The sequence below is a fragment of the Echiichthys vipera genome, assembly GCF_963691815.1.
Source record: "Echiichthys vipera genome assembly, chromosome: 15".
NCBI lineage: Eukaryota > Metazoa > Chordata > Actinopteri > Perciformes > Trachinidae > Echiichthys > Echiichthys vipera.
In genome coordinates this window covers 6,193,891-6,213,825 of record NC_139840.1, presented here as the reverse complement: position 1 = coordinate 6,213,825, position 19,935 = coordinate 6,193,891, and the positions used below count along the sequence as shown (strand labels likewise).

At 42.1% G+C, this 19,935-nt stretch overlaps 1 protein-coding gene across 1 annotated transcript; it reads left to right on the top strand.

Annotated features, from left to right (window-relative positions):
• Positions 1 to 1,179: 1,179 nt before the first annotated feature.
• Positions 1,180 to 15,022, top strand: LOC310957840 (uncharacterized protein; the record flags this gene model as incomplete). Its single annotated transcript, XM_083928574.1, has 8 exons — positions 1,180 to 1,636; positions 2,628 to 2,830; positions 3,037 to 3,638; positions 4,620 to 4,725; positions 6,194 to 6,319; positions 12,037 to 12,532; positions 13,222 to 13,424; positions 13,628 to 15,022. The coding sequence occupies 8 exons, from the start codon at positions 1,180 to 1,182 to the stop codon at positions 14,234 to 14,236; spliced, it is 2,802 nt and encodes a 933-aa protein (XP_083784700.1). The 3' UTR covers positions 14,237 to 15,022.
• Positions 15,023 to 19,935: the final 4,913 nt, after the last annotated feature.

Genomic DNA, 19,935 nt, shown 5'->3' with positions numbered 1-19,935 from the left:
TCCACTCAACTCCAGATATCAATGCAAGGTCTTGATTGTTGCCCTGTGGAATTTGACCTCAACTTATGTAATGTCCAGCAATACAAACAATACATTCATACATAGGCCTACTAAGCGACAAGAAACCAGATGTCGACACACCTTCCACAGTCCACAGATGCCCAACTGATGGCTTTCACATATTTTTAACTATTTCAAAAGAATGTTTACCCCTCTGATGTTTTTCCACTGAGTAGGAATATCACAGGAAAAGGGATGTCAATGCATGGCCTCCATCACAGTAGTGGTCAGTAGCAAACAAGGATGTTGGAGCTATTTTGGGTGGTGCTGAAAATATTATGAGAGGGGTCTCCATGACATAGGCCTGTTACTTTTAGATTTACTGTTTTAGTGTGCTTGCAAAACCTCTCAGGGCGCACTCACACTGTCCTTCTGGCCGGACAAGTACCCTAAAGCCCGGGTCGCTGTGCGGAAGGACAGTGTGAGTACGCCCTCAGAGATGGTTTTATGTAAATCAGGGCTCCAGACTGTGACATCGCATTTGGGAGTGTTCGACTGAATGACTTCTTCAACAGGTTTAACCAGCCCTTGTCCCCCCCACCCCCACCCTCACTGCAGCCATCTCTCCTTCTTCCCTCTACACACCTCCACCCCCGACACCACAATATATATTTTGTTAACATGTTGATTAACGGTGTGTGCCTCTTAAATGTCTGGTTGCGCCCCTGAAATTTTCAGTTAGGGGCCTCAGTGCTCCTAGTGAAAAACGTTAGGCTGGATCCCTGTACAAAAAGATGAATTCATCCATTCATTAATTTAGCCCATAAAACGTCCTTGTGGCAAATGCACTACTTGTTATTCTGTTATACTTGTACCCTGTCTATGATAATGTAGCAAACTGATACTGTAGGGAAATTCTAACTGTACAATAATATGCTGAAAATATTGTTTTTCCAACATCGAAAGTATTTATGGGCTGCTCTTTAAAATAGAATAAAATACTATATAAAGCTACATGCAATGGTCACAGGTAGGCCACTACAAACAAGGTCATAAAGGCTCACGAGATTAAAAAGTTGGGAACCACTGGTTCAATTTTAAATGATGATGATTATATTTCACAAGCTTTTCACAAGCCTAATAATAATATGATAAATTAATAAATATGTTTCAGAAGAGATGGCCTCCCAAGTCAGACTGAGGCTGCTGCCGAGAGCCAGATGCATGTTTGATGAGCCCGTTCAGGTGAAGGTGGCCGGCCTGAGGTCCAGACAGGTGGTCACCATGAGAGCCAGATCAACTGATGAGAAGGGAGCTGTATTCAGCTCCTCGGCCACCTACAAGGCTGATGAAAGCGGTGAGATCGACCTGGAGAGAGACCCCTCACTCAGCGGGAGCTACATCGGGGTTGAACCCATGGGTCTGCTGTGGTCCATGAGGGCAGACACCTTGCACAAAAGGTTTCACAAAACAAAATCACTAAATCCCAACCTGGTGAAGTTCTCTGTGCATGTTGAGGAGGGGGAAGGCAGGATTCTGGCAGAGGCGACCAATGAGAGGCTTCTGATTGGTGATGGGGTCAGCCGAGTCCCCATCAAAGAGGGGAATATCCGTGGAGTCCTGTTCACTCCCCCAGGTTGGTCTATGTCTCTGCGACGCTTTAGGTCATTCTGGATTTTTTTTGCCCCAAACTTGTCATCATAAGCATCAAGTGGACCTATCTGTAAATGGTACCCATAGGACCATTTTAATTTGGTTATCTTGAGGTCAGAGGTTAATGAATCCCTTTGAAAATGGCCAAGCCAGTCTCTCCCTCGCCAGCATTTAGCCCAACTGTCGAGTGTTATTCAGCCCCTTTTCAGACAAGCTAACACAAGGTGGTTAGTACCAATGGATTCTTTAAATCATTACATTTTTTTACGATACCAATATATGCACTCTAACTTGAAGCTACGCAAGGCATGGAAAACCTTTGGCAAAAATATCACGGCTATAAAATATCACGGTATTGCGGTATTGCAATTACAGCAATATTTCTGAAATGTCTGGATAAAAAAAATCACTACAATGACTACTCCTATCAATGATATTAAATAATGCTGCAATATATCTAATATTTTTTCAATGTTGATGCACACATACACATATGGACAGAGAGTGAGTGAGTGAGTGAGTGAGTGAGTGTGTGTGTATTCGCTGTACAACACAATGATGATTGTGATACTGTACCCTGCACACTGGCAGGCAGGAGGATTCCTGACCTGCACTTTCTGTCCTTGACGACTCATACAAAAACAGCTCATACAGCAGATTACCTTTTTTAAACCATGGTATACCTTGAATCCAGTAACAAGGCCCAATGCCTAAGCTAGACCCTGTCACAGCCTCTTAAGACGACCCCACGGGTCCCTGACTGGGGTGGCACCTGGGGTGGCCAATCAGATTTCAGGGCCCAGGCCACCCCTAGAAACACCCTTATTTGACCCATCCACCACGATGTTTGACAGTGTTAAAATGTGTGAATACATGGTAGTGTAGACTCTTTACTCAATTCTTCTTTTGGTTTTAGTAGAATTTCCATCATTTGGATACCATCATTTTGTGTTCTCATGTGTCTTTTGATCCAGGAGAAGGTCCGTTCCCTGCTGTGTTGGATCTTTACACTTTTGGTGGCGGTTTGTCGGAGAAAAGGGCCTCTCTGCTGGCCAACCGTGGATTTGTGGTTCTGACTGTAGCTCTGTATGGTCATGATGACATGGCAAGGAGCATCAAAGAGGTCCATTTGGATTATTTTGAAGAAGCAGTGGAGTTTTTAAAAAAACAAGATAAGGTGAGTTGCTTGAACAGTACAGTTCCAATCTCTTGACAATCTTGATTTTTTTTTTTTTGCCAGTGTCGTCTTTAAAACCATCACTAGGGGTGCTAATGTTAGTAAGTTCTGCACTTAGAGGCTAAAATGTTTAGCTCGAACAGAGCCAATTGTGGCATCACAAGCAATAGTGAAAAGCAGCTAACAGTGTGCATATAATTCCACAGGTGGGCAGCAAAAGCGTTGGTTTAATAACCCTTTCAAAAAGTGGAGATGTTGGACTATCATTAGCCTCCTACCTGCCGGATGTTGGGGCCACAGTGTGGATCAACGGCTGCTGTGCCAATACACTTTTACCCCTCCACTATAAGAAGAGACAAATCCTCCCTGGGTTAATGGTTGACATCAGCAAGATGATTCCCACTGAGTCAGGAGCCTTAATTGCCAAGTATGGTATGCATGATCCACTGGCAGAGGAGAACAAGGCCACCCTCGTCCCCATTGAACAAGCCAAGGGACGCTTCCTTTTTGTGGCTTCAGAGGACGACCTCAACTGGGACAGCAAGACTTATATGGATGTGATGGTGAAGAGACTGCAGCATCATGGGAAGGACAACTTTGAGAGTGTGTGTTACTCGAGAGCGGGACATTACCTAGAGCCACCTTATGGACCCTACTGCCCCTCCAGTTTTCATGGGGTGGTGGGGAAGCCAGTTCTGTGGGGGGGTGAGGCCAAGTCCCATGCACTAGCTGAAGTCCTCCTGTGGAAGAAGATCCAGGAGTTCTTCAGAACTCACCTGAGCTGTGATGCTACACAGACTAAAGCCAAGTTATAGATACAATTATCATGCTATAGAAGACATACGAGCTGATACATCACCAGCAGTGGTGGAAGAAGCATCCAGATCATTTACCTAAGTAAAAGTACCTTACTACAACCTTGCATTGAAAATACTACTTCAGTGAAAGTATGGAAGAATAATTCCCTGAATAGGGAAAGGATCTGTCTCGGCACGTGTCTCATCGTTTAAAACAATTGACTGTAAGCCCATTCTGCAGTGACAAAACCTCTCATCAGCAGAAAGAATAAAAAGACTAGACTTGCCTTTGCTGAGGAGAATGTTGTGTGGACAGAGGAGAATTGGTCCAGAGTTCACTTCAGTGATGAGAGGACGTTCAGTTTATATGGGTCTGATGTGCAACATTATGTTTGGTGTAGGACTGGGGAAAGACTGAACCCAAAGTGTGTAAAGAAGTCAGTTAAATTTGGAGGTGGAAGTGTCATGGTTTGGGGGATGTTTTCTGCAGCAGGAGTTGGGCCTCTTGTACAGCTACATGGCAGGGTGAATGCAAATGTTTATGTGAACCTCCTTTGGCAATATTCAATATATTTGGCAATTTCTCAACTGCAATAATTAGCCCACAATTTTCATGCAAGACAATGCCTCGTTCACACTGCAAAACGGGTTATGCAGTTTCTAGAAGAAATGGCCAGCCCAGAGTCCAAATAGCTAGACTACTGTGCAAAAGTTTTAGGCTACTGAGGTGAGGTTGTGTGAGACAGTTTAATGTCACAGGTCATACACCATGGCAAGAGTGAACACAGCAGGATACAGTGTAGTTATACTGCATCAGCAAAGTCCCTCCAAACACAGATTTCAAAGCAGGCTGGGTTTTCAAGATGTGCTGCTCAAACCTTTTTGAGTAATGTTGAGGATCGTAGACGCAGTGATCGGCCAAGGAAACGTATTGCAGCAGATTAAAGACACATCAAGCTTAGTTCCCTTCAAAATTGGAATATGTCCAGCAGTGCCATCAGCTCAGAACTGGCAGAAACCAGTGGGACCCAGGTACATCCATCTACTGCCCTGAGGAGTCTGGACAGAAAAGAAGAACAAGAAGTCCTGGAAGTGATGGTATGGCCCCCACAGAGCCCGGATCTCAACATCATCCAGTCTGTCTGGGATTACATGAAGAGACGGAAGGATTGAGAAAGCCTACATTCACAGAAGATCTGTGGTTCATTCTCCAAGATGTTTGGAACAACCTACCAGCCGAGTTCCTTCAAAAACTGTGTGCAAGTGAACCTAGAAGAATTGATGCTGTTTTAGAGGCTTTTAGTTGCTCAAAGAACAAGGGCACTGTTCATCCGTACTGTGCCCCGTGCTTTAGGAAGAACTAATCAAAGGGCAAAATGCTCTTACAAATCACGAACGAGGGACATACACTTGTTGATAATTAATAGATGTGGTGTTATTATGTCATATTAGTATTGCTGAACTCACCTTTAGCATATACAACATTCATTACAAATGTGACTTTTAGTTAAATCGATGTGTTTACACTTTACCAGGGGAAACTGACTCACCTCAGTTGCTCCACTCTTCGCCGGGGTGCAGAGCCACTGTTTGTGAGCCAAACTGTGAACGCCACTCTGCACTTTTGATTCAGGGTAACCAGCATGCACTATAAACACTTTCAGTCTGTCTGTGTATATTGTATCTGTCCCTATCATATACCATAATTACATTAATTAATGAATATCAGCAGAAGTTGGTCTCTCTACATTTGTTTTGTCCCACACTCCTTATATGGTGTTATTAGTTGCCTGAATTGTCACATGAAGGAGCTTTTCCTCTGGAGCCTGTCAATCATCACTGTGGCCACTAGATAGCAGTGTTAGCCTTTCTAACTGTGCACCATGTATGAGCTGATACTGCTGTTGTTACAGGAATACATTGGGGGTTCATACTGCAGCTGATTCCATCTTTACTTTACTTTGAGCCCAACATGATATGAAATGTTAAAAATTAAACATTTATAAAAATGGTCACAACTGGATGATTTGCTCCATAAAACTGACATGCATGAGTACAGTAAAAAAAATGCTAGCGTGAGGAGGGAAAGGAAGAGAAGTAGCCTATGAAGGATGTCTGTGTGGAGTTTGCATGTTGTCCCCGTGTCTGCGTGGGTTTTCTCCGGGTTCTCCGGTTTCCTCCCACAGTCCAAAGACATGCATGTGTTAGGTTCATTGATGACTCTAAATCACCCGTAGGTGTGAATGGTTGTCTGTCTCTGTACGTCTCTATGTGCCCTGTGATAGACTGGCGTCCTGTCCAGGGTGTACCCCGCCTCACGCCCGATGTCAGCTGGGATCGGCTCCAGCCCCCCCGCGACCCCGACCCCGGGATAAGCGGTTGAAGATGAATGAAGATGAATGAATCTAATATGAAGATGGGACCATAATGCATTGGCACCGGAGGGTGGCAGCAGTGCGTCATGACAAATGCCGCACTGCCATAAAACTCCACAGAAGAAGAAGAACGCTGTGCGAGAATCAGCTGTTTCCGTTTCCCAAAGTTTGTTTTTTGCGCCGAATGAAATCTTGTAGTTGGTTTCTTTGGTTTCACGCTCAGGACTCTTTGGATTTACAGAAACGCCAGAGGAATGATCCGGGTCCGGTCCAAAAGTGGGCGCACACTGTGTTGTGTGCACCAGATCATCGCTAAGGTAAAGCGCAACTGTTCGTGGTCGGTGACAAGTAGCATTTGATTTGTGTAGATACATTTATTTTAACGTTACACCCGGTGTGCGTCTGCGACTGCGGTCAAGTGAGCCTTCATTCGCTTCTCGTAGTCAAACCAGCCGCCCCTGTAAATTTGCAGTGCGCCCTTAATGTGATATTTATGGTAAAAGCATTGAAACCGCTCAGAGAGAGATAACATGAAGGAACTTTACCGTAATACTGTCTCTCTGCAGTGTAAAAGTCTCCCCTGCAGAGAGGAGGTGAAGTATTAACCTAACATCAACACACCATGAGAAATGTTCAAATTGCATTTTCAGAATAAAGCCAGGCCCAAATACCAGAAATGGAAATATCATAATTGCATGATATTCACATAACTTTTCACTGTGGAATTTTTGAATCAAATCACTTATACGATATAAACTGTACAGTAAAATATTTTGTTATTTATGTTGTTGTATTTATGTATTATTAAAAACTAGAAATTGTGGTGTAAATGATGAGTGCCAAATAGCTGACACTACGCTGCAATGGTGACTTGAATGTGTATGTATGAAGTAGTATGAATAGTTGCAGGACTAGTTTGAATTAGTATTAATGTCTCTGAACTAAAGATGCACCGATCCACTTTTTTCTGATCCGATACCGATACCTGGGCTGAGCGTGTTGGTGATACCTGATACCGATACCTGGGCTGAGCGCATTGGTGATACCTGATACCGATACCTGGGCTGAGCGTATTGGTGATACCTGATACCGATACCTGGGCTGAGCGTATAGGTGATACCTGATACCGATATCTGGGCTGAGCGTATTGGTGATACCGGATACTGATATCTGGGCTGAGCGTATTGGTGATACCTGATACCGATACCTGGGCTGAGCGCATTGGTGATACCTGATACCGATACCTGGGCTGAGCGTATTGGTGATACCTGATACCGATACCTGGGCTGAACGTATAGGTGATACCTGATACCGATATCTGGGCTGAGCGTATTGGTGATACCGGATACCGATACCTGGGCTGAGCGTATTGGTGATACCTGATACCGATACCTGGGCTGAGCGTATTGGTGATACCTGATACCGATACCTGGGCTGAGTGTATCGGTGATACCGGATACCGATACCTGGGCTGAGCGTATTGGTGATACCTGATACTGATACCTGGGCTGAGGGTATTGGTGATACCTGATACCGATACCTGGGCTGAGTGTATTGGTGATTGGTGATACCTGATACCTGGGCTGACCGTATTGGTGATACCTGATACCGATACCTGGGCTGAGCGTATTGGTGATACCGGATACCAATACCAGGGTTGAGCGTATTGGTGATACCTGATACTGATACCTGGGCTGAGCGCATTGGTGATACCTGATACCGATACCTGGGCTGAGCGTATTGGTGATACCTGATACCGATACCTGGGCTGAGCGTATTGGTGATACCTGATACCGATACCTGGGCTGAGCGTATTGGTGATACCTGATACCGATACCTGGGCTGAGCGTATTGGTGATACCTGATACCGATACCTGGGCTGAGCGTATTGGTGATACCTGATAACGATCCGATCCTACTGTTGAATGGATGAACCGTATACCTTGCCATGTGAGTGAAGGCATCAGGCTTGACATAAACATTTAGCCTTGTTAAAAAAAGGTAACAAATGAACACAAATATAAATGCACTTCATAGCATCAAAATAAATAATATTTCCATGTAAAGTGCACTGCAAACAGATATTTTAAAATGGAATATAAAACCATAATCGGTGTTGCAAACATAGAATTGAAGTGACAATAACGCTGTAACTGTGGATCGGCCTCATTCATCCGATATCCGATCCAGCTAGTTAGTCAACATCAGAGCTAATATCTGATCTGGGTATCGCTGGACGCAATCTCTGAATCAGAGGAGTCCCCGGACGTATGTGCTGTCGAGCGTGCTAGTTTTGGCCAGCAATGGATGGCGGCGTCCTGGACACATTTTTCAGAATCCCCAAGGTGAACTGGAACGGTCAGCCAAAACCTGCAGGGACAAAGGGATGTCTCACTGTTAAGTGAGTTCTATTTCCTTTCTCTTACAAACCTGGCGTATGTACACAGTGTTTTCCAGCATTATCTGAGCTAATAATGAACAAATAATGTGCGGTTGCATTGCGTAGCAGTTGTGCTAACTACTGTGGCACACTAACATAGACCATGCATGGCTAACTGTGTTCAATGTTTTGTAAACATCGCCTAACAGCCTATCTACACTTTCTGGAATGGGTCTTGCAGGGCGAGAGATTGGGCACAGGCCATCGTGTCGTTTTACCTGCATGCGTCGTGCAGGCCCACCGACAGAAATATCCAGCTCCTGACACCAGCACTGCGGACACCAAGAAGCTCAGGAGCAACTATGTTGTTGTTGTTGTTATTTCTTTAAATAAATGGTTCAAATTCCCGTTGTTGTAGTTCTTAGTAGTGTTGCTCCAAGTATTCATTCATTCATTCATCTTCAAAAGCTTATCCCGGGGTCGGGGTCGCTGGGGGCTGGAGCCGATCCCAGCTGACATCGGGCGTGAGGCGGGGTCCACCCTGGACAGGACGCCAGTCTATCACAGGGCACATAGAGACGAACAGAGACAGACAACCACTCACACCTACGGGTGATTTAGAGTCATCAATGAACCGAACACGTGCATGTCTTTGGACTGTGGGAGGAAACCGGAGAACCCGGAGAAAGCCCACGCAGACACGGGGAGAACATGCAAACTCCACACAGAAGGGCCCAGGCCGGGATGCGAACCTGGAACCTTCTCACTGTGAGGCGAAATAGAGAAATAGTTATTAGAAAAAGTGGAGCTACTAAACTACTGCTGCCTTAGATGGCAATGATAGCAGAATAACGTTCACACCCACATCATTTTTTACTTTGCAAATCTAAATTGCAATGTAAGTTAATAACCTCCTTTCAAGCTGTAATGTGGAAGTTGGGGGGTAGACAGACAGGAGTGCAGGAGTGAGTCATTCCTCTTTATTGTTCGCAAATTAAAGTATCGTGTAATGGGTAGAAACAAGTTCAAATAAACAGGGATAATGTGTATACTTATATAAACTAGCTAAAAATAAATTATTATATAGTGTGTGTGTATATATAGTATATGCCCAGTCTGCACAGTATGTATACAGTATACACAGTATAAACACCGCAGTGGCAGAATCTGAAAAGGTCACAGCTGGAGGTGTCCCAGAAGAGCAGAGAGAGATGGAGTTGGGTGGTAGGAATGAGTTTTCAGAAGGGGCAGTGGAGGTTTTATGTTGTTTGTCTTTTTTAGACCAGTGGGAGTGGCCGGCCTAAGTGTGCAGTGTGATGCATTTTGGGAAAGTTGTTTTCAGTCCACAAGCGCTATAAAGTCACTTTCTGCTTCTTCTCTGCCATGAAGGCACCAAATTAGAAATGTATGTTGCATTTCGACTACATACATATATATGACCCACTTTCAATACGGATAAATGTGTCCACCGCTGGATTATTCCTTTAATCTCAAAACGCTCATCCACACAGGTGCATGTCCAACTTTAATTATATGTGTAGTCATACACTCTCCTCTTCTACCTCCCTCCCTGGCACATATTGTTCCTCACTTCAATATGAAGCAACAGTTGTTTAGCTAATATTGATCTTTAACCCTCATGTCAATTTGATACCATTTAATGTTTAACGCAGTCTGAACTTAATGGGGGTCCATTCAATCTCAGAAGGCCTATAAAATGTGTTTGAGGGGCAAAAAAAAGAATAAGAGAAGAAAGAACGGACCAAGATCAAACCAGAGTAGTGTGAGAAGCTACTGATGTCCTGTGGGCGCAGATGTGCTGACGTCATTCAAAGCTGTGGCCTCTACACTTCCTGTTCATTTAAGAATCCTATACTTTCTAAAATATTACAATCTTTTTCTTTTTTCTTACTATGATTTATTTCCACTACTAACTGTGACTTTTTTCACATTGATTACATTTTTTCCACTTTTTACTAAGCCCCCCCCCCCACACACACACACACTATTTTCCATTTTTCACTTTTTTTTTCTGTACTTTCACTGTTTTCTTTTACATTCGAGTAGCTTTGCAGTGTAGCTTTGCAGTGTAGCTTCAGTCTCTAAGCCTTTCTACGTTTGCAGGAAGTACATTTATAGTTATATAGTTATAATATGGTTAGTTGCAGCTCTAGTTTGTTTGGTGTATTGGCACACACATTCCTTGGAGGAACATCCTGTGCAGGCACGCGAGATAAAACAGGACGAGGCGGCAGTTAAACAACCATGCCTTTTACACACACATTTGATCCCTTTCATCTGTCATGAACAAGTGATTTTCAGAGCAGGTAAGTCACATTTATACCTTTATGAATTCTATGTTTCAGATTTTTCTGGATTGGTTGATAGCAGTGATAAAATTCTTGTGTATTACGGCTATGAAGTCCAATTCCTTGTCACAGTTCTATATTACTCCTCTTTCATCTTTGATTACATAGGCACTTAAACTTGCAGAAGATTTTGACATATTTATAAAATGATTCGTAAGTCTTATTTATATATAACACATATTACATATAACATATGTATAAAGTGATTGGTTATCCTTATGTCTTACGAGGCTCTCTGTTATTGTAAATGTCAATCAGCTGTGCCAGCATTTCGGTTTAACAAGTAACCCTACCCTGTTAACTGTTGACTTGCTGCTGAGTGGGTCCGCGGTTGTTGTAGTGAAGGCAGATGAAGAAAACAAAAAGAAAACGCGTATGCCTCTATCTTTAGTTTTTCAATGTAGACGATAACCTGTGGTTACCTACCGGATCAGTCTTTCTAGCTTTGTTTAAAGAAAGCCACCAGTCACATTCTGTACGTTGCTTTTTGTTACAGTCAACAGGAAGAGATTGAGTTGCTCTTCCTGATGAAATCTATCTCTAATTAATTTTCTAAATAAATCTTTTTGTCTTTGAAAACCTGTTTGAGGAAACACGTGTCACGTAGGTTGCCATTGTGGGTAAATAAATGAAAGTCAAAAGCCCAGTGCACCACTATCCATGTACCTGTCACCCTAATTTAGTAAAACATATTTCATAGACCTCTTGAAAACACGAGGTCGCCGGATCATTTTGTGACAAGTCCATGTAGCCTAGGCTACTTAGGACCATTTTGGTATTTGTACTGCTTTCTGAGTTTTAAGACCAATTATTTATATACTGGAGATCAAATTTTTATAAATACTTGATTTATTTTGAAATACTGTTATTTTTCACGGTTCAAAACTTGAAAGAATATCCTCTGTGGCTATACCACTGCTGTCGTAGCATGTTTCTTTTAAATAACCAAGGCACTTCAACAAAAACCTTTATTTTGTGAAAAAAAAACAGTGATCAAAATTAAAGTAACCATTGTTTCAGAAGAGAAACAGTGTTTTCTTTGAGCTATAGTATTCAAAATGAACAGGAAGGGTAGCGGCCACAGCTTTGAATGACTTCAGCACATCTGCGCCCACAGGAATTGGAATATGACCATCATTTTAATATTGCTCTACTTGGTAACAGGTTTATAAAAGCAATTGCTCACTGTGATATTTAAGGATTATATCACGACTAACATTAATTACGCAATGTCAAAATCCCTTGAAACATCGCCACTGTCCAATTCATTCTTTTACAATTACAGTACATCCTTGTGAAGAAAAGAACAGTAGTTTCAGAAAAGATGTCCTCCCAAGTCAGACTGAGGCTGCTGCCGAGAGCCAGATGCATGTCTGATGAGCCCGTTCAGGTGAAGGTGGCCGGCCTGAGGTCCAGACAGGTGGTCACCATGAGAGCCAGATCAACTGATGAGAAGGGAGCGGTATTCAGCTCCTCGGCCACCTACAAGGCTGATGAAAGCGGTGAGATCGACCTGGAGAGAGACCCCTCACTCAGCGGGAGCTACATCGGGGTTGAACCCATGGGTCTGCTGTGGTCAATGAGGGCAGACACCTTACACAAAAGGTTTCACAAAACAAAATCACTAAATCCCAACCTGGTGAAGTTCTCTGTGCATGCGGAGGAGGGGGAGGACAGGATGCTGGCAGAGGCGACCAATGAGAGGCTTCTGATTGGTGATGGGGTCAGCCGAGTCCCCATCAAAGAGGGGAATATCCGTGGAGTCCTGTTCACTCCCCCAGGTTGGTTGTTGTATTGGTTTCTTTGTCAGTTATAAATTCCTTTGCAAAGTTAAATAAAATGCTACGGTTATGCTTTTTCGTTCGATCAAAAATGTGCACCAAAGTGAAACAAGCCAACAATGAATTGGTCATATAGCTGTTTTCTGATGTTTCATTTTATTTGGTTTTATGATTCAGGCCAATGATTCACGTCAATGTCCAAAAAAATATTATAGTGCATAGATATTTTCACTTTCCTAGCATGAGTCAAGGGTGTGGGTCTTCGTTGCAACATATTGAATGGGGGGGTTTGTGGGTCCTTCAAGTTTTGAGCATTAAATGCTATTTCCTGCTTTCTATAGAGTTTTTATGTACATTCAGATCTCTGCTAATGTTCAATAATAACGTATCCAATTTGCATTCTGAGATTTGGACAATGAATAGTCATAATATTTTGAGAAAGAGAAGAAAAATCTTCCCCTTCCTCCCTTCCCTTGTCTTTCAGACTCCAGCCCCAGCTTGTAATGCAGCTTTTAAGGGTACACTTAAACTCAGACTTTAGAAAGTGGCTTTCAGAGGCACAGAAGACTTTATACAGCTGTTTTCACAGACTGGGTGGTATTTCTCCTAATCAGTAAACTGAAACTTAATTCAAATATGCATGCATGTGATGTTTGTCATTTTGTATCCTCAAATGTCTTCTGAACCAGGAAGAGGTCCATTTCCGGCCGTGTTGGATTTGTACATATTAGGAGGAGGTTTGTCAGAGAATAGGGCCGCTCTGCTCGCCAGTCGAGGATTTGTGGTCCTGACCGTAGTGGTGTTTGGTTATGATGACATGCCGAAGAAGATCGAAAGGGTCCATCTGGATCATTTTGAGGAAGCAATACAGTTTTTAAAGAAACAAGATAAGGTGAGTTTACTGAAAGTCTGATGACATTTAATAGTTTGGCTGTGTCTGCGACAGTGTAATATAATAAACAGGTTTGGCAACGCACACGCCCTGGTGTGCAGTCTGGCTTGGCTGGAAGCCTCAGATACAGTGCAATTCATGTTTATCTGCAGAAAGGCCCATCTGCATGACATCACCATTTCACTTTGTTTCTTTTTCCACAGGTGAGCAGCAAAGGAGTTGGTATAATGTCTTTATCCAAAACTGGAGATGTTGGACTATCATTAGCCTCCTACCTGCCAGATGTTGGGGCCACAGTGTGGATCAACGGCTGCTGTGCCAATACACTTTTACCCCTCCACTATAAGAAGAGACAAATCCTCCCTCCATTAATGTTTGACCTCAGCAAGATGATCCCCACCGAGTCAGGGGCCTTCAATAGCAAGTATGGTATGCACGATCCACTGGCAGAGGAGAACAAGGCCACCCTGGTCCCCATTGAACAAGCCAAGGGACGCTTCCTTTTTGTGGCTTCAGAGGACGACCTCAACTGGGACAGCAAGACTTATATGGATGTGATGGTGGAGAGACTGCAGCATCATGGGAAGGACAACTTTGAGAGTGTGTGTTACTCTGGAGCGGGACATTACCTAGAGCCACCTTATGGACCCTACTGCCCCTCCAGTTTTCATTGGGTGGTGGGAAAACCACTCCTGTGGGGGGGTGAGGCCAAGTCCCATGCAGCAGCTGAAGTCCTCCTGTGGAAGAAGATCCAGGAGTTCTTCCGAACTCACCTGAGCTGTGATGCTACACAGACTAAAGCCAAGTTGTAGATACAATTAAAATACAGGTACATAACATACACTGCAACAAAGTGAGCTGATTTAAGTTGATGTAATGCTTTGGAATTAACCGCATGTCTTGACCACAGGCCTAACGTCGCCATCTCTCTTGCTCCGACAAATATATGATCCGGCGCCTGAGTGTAATCAGTAGTTCTGGAAGGAACTGTATTGTTGAAAAAAATCTACTTGAAGCTGAAATAAACACTCCTGTTTACACCCTCGAGACACAAGCCTGACGGAGCCGGTGACGGGTGAACGAGAGTGTGTCTGATGTGCGAAAAACACATCTGAGACACCTGTGGTCTAGACATCGTGTATTTGTAACATCGTATCTAGGTCATATGTAAGTGTTTTTTTAAATCATATATTATCCACAACTTACTGTACAATATTTGTTTTCTTCTATTTTTTTTCATACTCTAAATGTAGTGCTTACCACAGGGCAAGCTATTGAATGTTTATTAGGAAAGGGAAGAGTAACAAGGAGTGATTTCAGACAAACCAGTGAATTTTAGGACCTTCATTGTGTGTGACCAATTACGATTTTATTTTAGTATTTACTTGGGGTGGGAATCTTTGGGTGTAAGATTTGATGACAAATGTATAAACTGCCTGCAACAATGTAAACACACAAAGGCAAATCTATGACCAAATGTAATTAACTTAGAAATTTGTTTTTAGTACATCTCAATTCTCAGTGACTTCAAAAATAAAAGTGCTATTAACATAAATAAAATTATACACTGCCTTATTTCTCAGAATCTCTGCCATTTAAAAAAAAAACAACTAGATATACCTTTATTCAGTAATTCAGCAATTAAAAGTTTTGTGGATATTATGCAATTCATTTTATTTCCATATCTATTATATTTGGTATTTGGGCCTGGTTGTGTAACACTTTACTCTGAAAACTGAAAACCGGACGCGAACACAACAAATTCATTTTTGTAGCCATTTGATAAGTTGTTTTTCACGCAGTGATGGGAATAACGGTGTTACTAAGGGCATTACTTTTCCCAGTAACGAGTAATCTAATTGATTACCCATCGTTATAACGTTATTACTGCGGCGGACAACTAAAAAAACTCCTCAAAATTACAAAACAAAAAACTACACATACCTCGGCCTGAACTTTAGCTCCACACTCTTCAACGTGGCCGTAAAAAGATCTGAGAGACAAAGCAAGCAGGGCTTTCTATGGAATTCAACAGTAAGTAAGTAGTACATTTGACATTCCAGTTACAATCTGGTTAAAAAATCTCAAATTCACGTTAGAACCATTTATTCTGTATGGCAGTGAAATATGGGGCGCAAAACTGAATCTGGGACCAATGGGACATATTTTTTTTAGAAACTGTTAACACCGAGTTCTGTAAGAACCTCTTACATGTGCAGAGAATGACCCGAACAAATGTAAGTAAAGCAGAATTTAGCCAATATTCCCTCATATTCAGAATTAAAAAAAGAGCACTCAACTTTGATCAACACCTAAAAACCAGTGACCCACAGACCTACCATCACACCCCCACCCTGAGCTGCAGAGAGCTAAAGCCAGACAAAAGTCCCCTCAACAAGCTGCTCCATAGGCTCAACCCACGTTACATCACCAGGCCCGGGCAGCCTCAGGACTACAGCGCCCCCCTACGACCTAACGACCACACGAAATGATCAACTAACAAAAAGAAAAGTACATTCAATACTAGAAAAAACAACTAAAAAACAGAGAAAATGAAAATGTTATTTGGCCCTATATAGAGAATACATATGGCGGATTACCTGAGGACTGTTGAAAGCGTCAGCTTAAAAAAAGTCCTGACTATCAACCTTTTCAAAGAGGTAAACATAAACACTCCAAAACAGTCCTAGTTTAGTTTAAACATACCCAAACACACACTCACACAAACTAATTCCCATATTTACTGGAAGAAAAACAGGGTTGTGAGATGATAGCAGCAAAATTGATCAGAGCCCGTGAGGACCACACGTTGTTTAGTTTATATTCCTAGTTTTGTAATTGTATGTGTACATATAAACAATTTATTCATTCATTCATTCATCTTCAACCGCTTGTCCCTGTGGAGGTCGAGGGGGGTTGGAGCCGATCCCAGCTGACATCGGGCGTGAGGCGGGGTCCACCCTGGACAGGACGCCAGTCTATCACAGGACACATAGAGACGAACAGAGACAGACAACCATTCACACCTACGGGCGATTTTAGAGTGGTCAATAAACCGAACACGTGCATGTCTTTTGGATTTTTGGGCGGAAACCGGAGAACCCGGAGAAAACCCACGCAGACACGGGGAGAACATGCAAAAACTCCACACTATGTTTATTGAATTTATTTGATTATTTTATGTAATTGCTTTGGCAAAGTTAGCTCTTGTTTTCCATGCCATAAAATAAATAAATAAAATGAATCATTCAACCTTTCGTTCAGGCTCACCACAGCCAGCAGATCGTCACTTTGCAACAACCGTATAAAATAAGAGCATTGAGAAGCAGGGAACAAAACAAGACTTATTCGCATCCTGTGCATTTCATTGTTCCTAGCAGGCTTTCACAGTGCGATTTCTTCCAAATAGCAGAACCAGCCTTGATCTGCCTCCTCGATTTATCGAACAGGATTTCAGAAGAAGCCGTCTCTCCCTGCTCATCCTCTGTTCTTTGGGTTTATGAATACGACTGCTCCCTTTCTGTCATTTCAGTTCGACAGAGCTCTCATCAGCCTCTGGCTTTTGAAAGGCTGGGATTTTGTTGTTCCACGACTGCAGCAGAAGCGTGAGGTTGTATTTGAGCTCCTGCGTTATATCTGTGTGATACAGGGTGATGGCATAGCAACAGAGCAAAAGCATAGAAACTGTAACATGAAGAACTGTGATTTGTAAGTTTGCTTTGCTTTGTCCCTGATGTTGGTCATAAAGTGTTTTTTCTTGTAATAGACATTGCCACTGCAAACCTGCATGTTGTAATATCATAAACTGAGTGAAAGAATGTAAATATGATTACTTTGGGGTATTTATTCAGAGTCACAGCCATACAGTGTTGTATTGGTAGCGCTAAGACCATTAAAACAAATGAAATCCGACACTGATCTCATTTCATTTCATCAATCATTTCTTGCTTTGGAGCAATCGGACAGATGTGTAAATCCAGAGATATACAAAGGCCTGGAAATGCCCACTCTTACATATATGCACTTTTCAAGCTGCAGGCTATTGTATAAAGCATGTGCACTATACGGTGTGTTGCTAAGGTTGAGTACTGTATATCAAAATCAAAAAATGAACAAGTATATGTTCAGAACTAGCTATAATTCATGATTTGTGTCACACATTGAAACTTCAAAACTATACTGATGAAGTAGGCTGTACGTGTATCATAATGTCAATTTGAAATAATATACATTTGCACTTTAAAGACCTTTAAAGATGAGACTAACGGGCCTAAAAGCCCATGTTGCAGCCTCTGGTGCCGCGGATGTGTTTTGTTTCTATAGAGATGAAGTTCAGCCCTTTTTAAGTGCATATTCTAAACTCAGTGTGAGTTTGTTGTTGACCTACTTGCTGTATTTACTGCTCTATATTGTTTACCTACCTCTTTATTGAGCTGTATGTGCGAGTTGGTCTCTTATGAGTTTATCCTTTGTATTTTGTAAAAGAACACAGAACTACGGAAAACTAATGTCAAATTCTTGTACTTGTGTGCTTATTTGTGAAATTAACTTGATTTTGATTTTTAAACAAACTATCTGTACTTAACCGTAAAATGTGAGCACCTTATTCTCTACAGCCCCACTTTTGAACTTCTAACTCACTTTGTTCATCTCCTCATTGTGTTTAGTTGTGACTATTGCCAGAGACAGAGAAATAAGGAAGGTTTAGGAAAATGTGGTGCTCTACACCTGCATAATAAACCTCGCCGCTCCAACAGCATGAACAGAATAAAAATAACCTATACACTCATATAACCTCACTGTTGAAGCTCATTAAAGCTCACAGGAGCCTGACATTTCTTTTGTGATTGAGAACGAATGCCGGTCCATTCTCTGGGAGGGTATCCATCATGACACTGTGTTTTGTGATTGTGGCTGCAGGCACCGTGTGTACACAGGCTATAACTGCTGTATTTTTTTAATGAGCAATAACGACAAAGAAGCAGGAAGCATTGCTGAAAGAGAAACATCATCAAAGCGCAAACTTCCTGATGCTGTAACAAGGTTGTTTTTTATAATGATGATATGCACTTGTTTAACCAAGCAGCACAGTTTGTGAGCACAATTTCTTCTGTGTAATATTTTTTATATATTATATTTATACATCATTATGATGTACCCACTGGCCCTTTTCCCTCATCATGACTCATCAGCTAAAAATATAGGTATATTAAACATAATCATCCTCCCCTAAACACCACTGAAGCCATGACAAACATATTAAAACATTAAAACATTCAAATAAGCAACACAATGTAATGAAAGCACCAGTCAACTGTTTACGGCCACTCTATATCTGAAATACAGTTGTACATCACATCTTGATTTACCTATGACTAATTAGGGGTCCCTCCAACTGTTTTAACTCATTTTATTCTGGGCTTTAAAAATACAAACAGTTAAATTATGGCTGCCTAGATATGTGTCTGGTAGTGGCAAGTCAAGTAAATGCCATAAAAATATTAAGGAAATATGTCCTGGAGCTTCCTGTACTTTCATGAATGTAGTGCAGTGTAGAAACTGGTGCGATGCAGAGCGATGTTGGTTTAAGCTGTGTGAAGATTACCAGGCTATCACATCACCTATGTATTAGGCTGTCTACATGTAGTCCACACTGTGTAATTATTTTAGTATATTACAGAATAGAGATTATGGGAGCAGAATCTCTGTTCCCATGTGGAGCAAATGTATGGTATCTATTTACTTTAGTGATTGTATAAGATAAAAAAGGCATTATTGTGAATGTTTCCATCTATCCTGTATTTTGGAACTGATGTAAGCATCAACATATGGGACATGGTGACTAGAAAAGCCTCCACAGTGCTTTATATCCAGACGGCTGTAACTCTTGAAAGCCATAACTCTTTTATCTGAAACTTAAGAAGAATCTCTTGCACTTTGCTCAATAATGCATCACGTGTCAACCCCCCTTTTCTTCAACACTTCAAGCTGCTTTAAAGCAAGCCTTTGGTTTCCAGCTTCTGTTAGCCTATCTTGAAGAGGAAGGAAGAACTTATTATAGTCCAACTGGAGGATTATTAGATTCAGCATTGACCTTGATCACGTGTTGATCACACTGTTTAAAAAGCATGTACCATTTTGGTTCTGTTTACAACATTAAAAAAATCCCTTAAACATGAAGTCACTTGCTGAGTTAAATTAAAGGATCTGTGTATAATTTAACCAGGAAGTTATCATTCATTCATTCATTCATCTTCAACCGCTTGTCCCTTGTCGGGGTCGCGGGGGGCTGGAGCCGATCCCAGCTGACATCGGGCGTGAGGCGGGGTCCACCCTGGACAGGACGCCAGTCTATCACAGGGAGGATGTTATCAGCTAGCATAGAAGCAGTTAGCTGCTACCAGAAAAGGAAATTTAGCCCTGCAACAGCTCTACAATTTTCTGTTGTGTACATTTTGCACTTGTTAGCAAACTAACTTCCAATACATGCCAGGGTGAGTCAGAGTTTTGG